The sequence below is a fragment of the Hippocampus comes genome, unplaced genomic scaffold, assembly GCF_001891065.2.
Source record: "Hippocampus comes isolate QL1 unplaced genomic scaffold, H_comes_QL1_v1.1 C16975682, whole genome shotgun sequence".
Classification (NCBI taxonomy): domain Eukaryota; kingdom Metazoa; phylum Chordata; class Actinopteri; order Syngnathiformes; family Syngnathidae; genus Hippocampus; species Hippocampus comes.
The window spans coordinates 1-1,495 of NW_017841547.1; the positions used below are offsets into that span (position 1 = coordinate 1).

At 52.0% G+C, this 1,495-nt stretch overlaps 1 protein-coding gene across 1 annotated transcript; it reads left to right on the forward strand.

Moving 5' to 3' along the window:
* Positions 1 to 500: 500 nt before the first annotated feature.
* LOC109509629 (dnaJ homolog subfamily B member 12-like) lies at positions 501 to 1,385 on the forward strand. Its single transcript, XM_019859459.1, has 2 exons — positions 501 to 741; positions 879 to 1,385. Exons 1-2 carry the CDS (start codon positions 609 to 611, stop codon positions 1,109 to 1,111), a joined length of 366 nt encoding a protein of 121 aa, XP_019715018.1. The 5' UTR covers positions 501 to 608; the 3' UTR covers positions 1,112 to 1,385.
* The last annotated feature ends 110 nt before the right edge of the window (positions 1,386 to 1,495 follow it).

The following is a 1,495-nucleotide window of genomic DNA, read 5'->3' on the forward strand; positions in this document are numbered from 1 at the left end:
GATAGGCAGGACGGGGAACGTGATCTTTCCGCCTTCGCAGAGCTGCTCCAGTATCTTCTCCTGATGTTTTTGCTTGACTTCAAGTTGCTCATCATAAGTGAGCCTCCACAGGGGGGTGACCACTGAGGCCAGCCTGTCCTCCCAGGACAAATCAGCAGCCCAGGTGGGCCTCCTGTCTCTTTTCCTCTGACGTTTCTTGACTGGTTGGTGCGTTGCCCGAACGGCAGCTATGGTGTCTTTAGATGAAAAAGACAGACAGGTCTCCCGACGAAGACGCACAGGAACCCGTCTCATAAGATTGAACGGCCCACAGTAAGCCATCTTGGTTCTCAAAGATGCAGCAGTGACTTAGAAATGCGATCTTAGGTCACACCGCGAACGCACCTGTTGAATAAGCAGCCTCCTCTCGGCTTTTCTGTTCTGGCGGTTGCACGCCACAGTTTTCGTCTACTTGTCAAGGTCTTTCAAGAGGAATCGGGGGGCCAAGTGGCGGAAACCGGCGGGGGTCCCACTCTTGTGACGTTTCGACTGAAGTTCGGGTTGCCTTTGCGTGACGTCATCACCCCGCGCCCAGAGTTGGGTCAAGTAAATAGCTCCGCCGTGTCGCAATGGACTCAAACAAGGACGAAGCGGAGCGTTGCATCAAAATCGCACTGAACGCAGTCAGCAACAACCAGCCGGACAAAGCCAGGAAGTTTTTAGAGAAGGCCCAGCGTTTGTTCCCGACGGACCAAGCCCAAAGTAAGTCGAATAGAGCGGGTTCTTCACACGGCGGACCGCCGCTTACACATTGCAACGCTAACCGTTAGCATTGCACGATTGGGGCTCATTAGAATGGTGAGGTTTTGGGTGACAGCCGTCGTTTTCTCCCCGAACAGACTTACTGGACACGCTCGCGCACAATGGGAAGCCCCCGGACCAGAACGGCGGACCGGCTAACGGAGAAAGAGCCTCCACGAGGCACCGTCATCACCGAGAGGACGCTGAAACGTCCGCGCAGGGGCCCGCAGAATCGACAAAACCTTACACCGCCGAGCAGATGGAGGCGGTCAGGAAGTCAGTATGCCTCATTTGCTTCCTCGTTCAATACCGAGTGCTTATTTTGCCCTGACCGCCAACTCGCCACTTGCCGGTTTGGTCGTAAAACGCCCAAGGACCACAAGTGCAAATGTTGCGCCGGTTAAAGTGTGCCAGCTCGTGACGTAGTGGCTACAGCTGTTAACCCGAAACCGATGCAAACGCTGGACCTTTTTGGATTGTATTTTGGTCCTGGTTTAGAATTCCTTGCAGCCAGTCGCGAGTTACAAACGAGACCTTTAGGTTCGCGTATTTATTGAAGAATTGTACAGCTGTGCAAGTGAGCAATGTTCATGTCGCTCGAGAAAACAAAGAGAGAAGCATAATTAGGAGGTTAGCAAGAAAGCGAGGAAAAGTCAATCTAAAAAATGATTTTGTTGTTAGAATTAAGAAAATGTCCAGCCTATATACAAAAAAA

Excerpts from the sequence above, each read along its gene's own strand:
- LOC109509629 (XM_019859459.1), top strand. The coding sequence starts at position 609 with ATGGACTCAAACAAGGACGAAGCGGAGCGTTGCATCAAAATCGCACTG. Across the intron at positions 742-878 it reads CCCGACGGACCAAGCCCAAA|ACTTACTGGACACGCTCGCG; the intron begins GTAAGTCGAATA and ends CTCCCCGAACAG.